Raw genomic sequence first — 3,062 nt, 5'->3', positions numbered from 1 at the left:
AAATTTTCATTTAAGAAATAAAATATTTTAAAGTTTGAAAAAGCAAAAATATTACCACCGAGAGTATCTATTTTCGTCCTTATTTGCATGCATGCATGGAAGAAAAAACAAGCAGATAAAAAGGCTGAAGTGGCGCAATGGATGGCCACAAGGGCATTCACACGTATGGCACTTATCATGGTCCAAAGAAAAAAGAGAAAATAGAAAAAAGAAAGAAAAAGAAACAAAAGAAAAACACAAAAGAGAAATGGAAAACCGGTTCACCGAAGGTACTGGAACTTTCCCAAAACTGGTGGGGAATCTTTCCCTACTAATAAAGCACGGAGTGCTTCTGGTCGTCCGTCGTCGCTGGCGTTTTGCAAAAAAGCCCCTCAGTTTATAAAAAATCAACCCGCAGTCCCTGTTTTAGTATGGGTCTCTATATAACGTTTCATTTTGCAAAAAAACCCCTGTACTCATTTGAATTTCACTCGCTGTCCTCCCGTCATCTTATCCATTCCTCCTGCGGCAACGGCGGCGGCTACGCCCATTCCGTCGTGCGCCGTCGACGGCCATCGCCGGCGTGTGGCCACGGCGAAGGTGGTCGGCCCAGACGGCTCTTTGGTGCAGTTCGCGGCGCCCGTCATGGCGGGCGAGGCGCTGGGGGACGCCGCCAGCGCGTCGAGCTTCCTGTGCAGCGCCGACGAGCTCCGCTTCGACGCGCCCGCCCGTGCGCTGGCGGCCGAGGAGGCGCTGCAGCCCGTGTGGCTCTACTTCGCGAGCTCCGCTTCGACGCGCCCGCCCGTGCGCTGGCGGCCGAGGAGGCGCTGCAGCCCGGGTGGCTCTCCGGCCTCCACGAGTAAGCTTCTCAATCTCCGACATCCTGCCCCCGTGTATGATTTGGATTGAATTCGTGCCGTGTCCTATAAGAAGGAAGGGTCCTCGGCCGGAACCTCCATCAGGTTGCGTGCTTGGACCAGCAAATCCATCAAATTCCGGAGTACTTGGACCAGAAAACATGTCGCCTTCGAGTTCGCCGGAGGAAGAGACGCCGAGTTCGACGGAGGTAGAAGAACATCCGTCGAGCCGTCCAATATCGACAACGGCGGCTACAGCAGACGTATGTAGCCCCTTGAAAGCCAAATCACTACAAAGGAAATCAAGGGTAGCCCCTGTTTCTCTGTCTGCCACAGAATTGCGAACCTGTTCTTTTATTCAGTACATAGTTCAACAGTTTTTAGCAAAGTTTCAGTTATTTTCTAACTGCTTTCTTCAGAGTTCAGAAATTTGTTTCAAGTCTGTAATGCTTCCACTAGATTCATAGATGCTACACTTCTGTTAGCTACTCTGCATCCAGTACACCTGCTCAATATTTGTAATTTCGTTGATTCAGAGTTTCATAGGTAATTCGCATAATGGATTGTCATACATAATTTGCATTATGTTGCATTATGTTGTACTACCAACAACCAAAGGGAGTGCATGGTTTTGTGTTCGAGCCTCCAACAGGCTATGCATGCCCCCAATGAATTCTTTTGTGCTGTTACAATCATCAGTCGAGATTTTAAAAAATCATATATTTGTGATTCCTAAAAACTCAAAACAAATCAAAAAAGTTGAGTTTCATACAAATTGTAGCTTATGGGGAGTTGTTGCTCTTGGGGATGCACATTGCCGTGCAAAGCCTTGTTGACCTTCTCTGACTTTTTAGCCAAAAAAAGGGTCATTGCTGTGCTAAGTGATTCAGAGTTAAGTGTGCATGCTGGCCATATTCTGAGACTGATACAAGGTGGGTGGTTGTAGTTAGGATTATAATGTTAATCTGCGGACACATCAAACAAGCATAAATTATAATGTTAATCTGCTGCTGCTGCCCTTTGTACACAAGTGGAATATGTTAATCTGCTTCTGCTGCCACACAAAGAAAAGTGCAGTGGAGTAGCTACTGCTCCTCTCCAGAGCACGCAGCCAAACAGAGATGCAGTATATAGAGACAGACACTCAAATAAATGATGGCTGAGACAAAATCCAATGTACTGAATAAATCTACGCCTGTTTCAGTTTAGTTTTTCTGAAAATTGGTGCTACTTCCGATTGTTCACAATTTCAGTTTGGCTGATATGATACAAGCTCCTGTTTCAGTATTGTTACTAGCCAAGGATTGAACCAAGAAATTTCATGTTGCTGATTACATATACCTGAACATGGTGGCTTCAATTTGGTTACAGTAATTCTTGGGCATGATGCTGGAGTAATTCTTGAAGTTTCATATATTCTGCTCTTTCTTCGGTTATCAAATAGCTTAATTGCATACACATAGATATGCTTGCTGCACCTAGCAAAATAGGATTATGAGGTGTATTTAGTGGAGTGGATTAATTGGTTTTGACATCTCTGTAATATGTTGTATCCGTCGACTTTGCAGCCGTCGTCTCCGTCAACTTCGCCTTCGCTGACTTTGCCGCAAGGCCATCTGCCATCGCCTCTGCGGACTGCCGGAAGACCATCAGCGATCGCCTAGACCTACTTTGCCGCATGTACTTTTGAAGCATCTGATGGGTCTCATCTTTTTGTCAATTCGTCAGTTTACTGTAGCTAATATAGCTGTTGCCAACAGTAGACTACATTTGACTGACAAGCAACACATAATGCCATCCTACATATATGGATTCTGTTTGTACTTGATAGCAGCAGACTAAATTTTTGTTTCTGTTATGGTTGAAGACTTGAAGTGCACAGGGTGTTGTTTGATCTATTTTCAAATGATACTGGTACACACATGAATTGTAAAGACTTAAAATTATGAAGGATGATTAACCATATATATAGTTGAGAATCTATTTGTGCTAATTGTAATTTGTATAACTGTACTGTTGGTTATTACTAGAAAACGACTTTGAGCCATATATATAGATGCTACACTCCACTCACTAAACGACTTTGAGTTTCTAGCTTGAAATGAAATCTAGACCTGCACTCTTTAACATTATTCTGTGCTTGATGATGGTCATGTGTATTGCTTGAAATTATCATGTTGTTTACTAGCAGTTGCAGTGCTTTTATTATTTAATTTCCACAAATAT

At 43.6% G+C, this 3,062-nt stretch overlaps 1 protein-coding gene across 4 annotated transcripts; it reads left to right on the top strand.

The window, feature by feature from the left end:
• Window positions 1-389: 389 nt before the first annotated feature.
• Window positions 390-2,829, top strand: LOC119289034. Of its 4 annotated transcripts, none has more exons than XM_037568480.1 (3): window positions 390-838; window positions 913-1,144; window positions 2,405-2,829. In XM_037568480.1, exons 1-3 carry the CDS (start codon window positions 411-413, stop codon window positions 2,498-2,500), a joined length of 756 nt encoding a protein of 251 aa, XP_037424377.1. In that variant the 5' UTR covers window positions 390-410; the 3' UTR covers window positions 2,501-2,829. The 4 variants fall into 4 exon arrangements, with proteins under 4 accessions (XP_037424377.1, XP_037424381.1, XP_037424372.1 ...); XM_037568484.1 differs by having other exon boundaries at window positions 910-1,099; XM_037568475.1 differs by having other exon boundaries at window positions 910-1,144.
• The last annotated feature ends 233 nt before the right edge of the window (window positions 2,830-3,062 follow it).

Source organism: Triticum dicoccoides, chromosome 1A, assembly GCF_002162155.2.
Source record: "Triticum dicoccoides isolate Atlit2015 ecotype Zavitan chromosome 1A, WEW_v2.0, whole genome shotgun sequence".
Lineage (NCBI taxonomy): Eukaryota > Viridiplantae > Streptophyta > Magnoliopsida > Poales > Poaceae > Triticum > Triticum dicoccoides.
The sequence above is the reverse complement of the archived record's forward strand: the minus strand, read 5'-3'. Positions and strand labels throughout refer to the sequence as shown.

Bases quoted from the DNA above. Each gene is read 5' to 3' on its own strand.
- LOC119289034 (XM_037568475.1), top strand. From the start codon at position 411: ATGGGTCTCTATATAACGTTTCATTTTGCAAAAAAACCCCTGTACTCA. The intron at 839-909 runs GTAAGCTTCTCA...GTGTCCTATAAG, and splicing joins TGGCTCTCCGGCCTCCACGA to AAGGAAGGGTCCTCGGCCGG. The intron at 1,145-2,404 runs GTAGCCCCTGTT...TCGACTTTGCAG, and splicing joins CACTACAAAGGAAATCAAGG to CCGTCGTCTCCGTCAACTTC.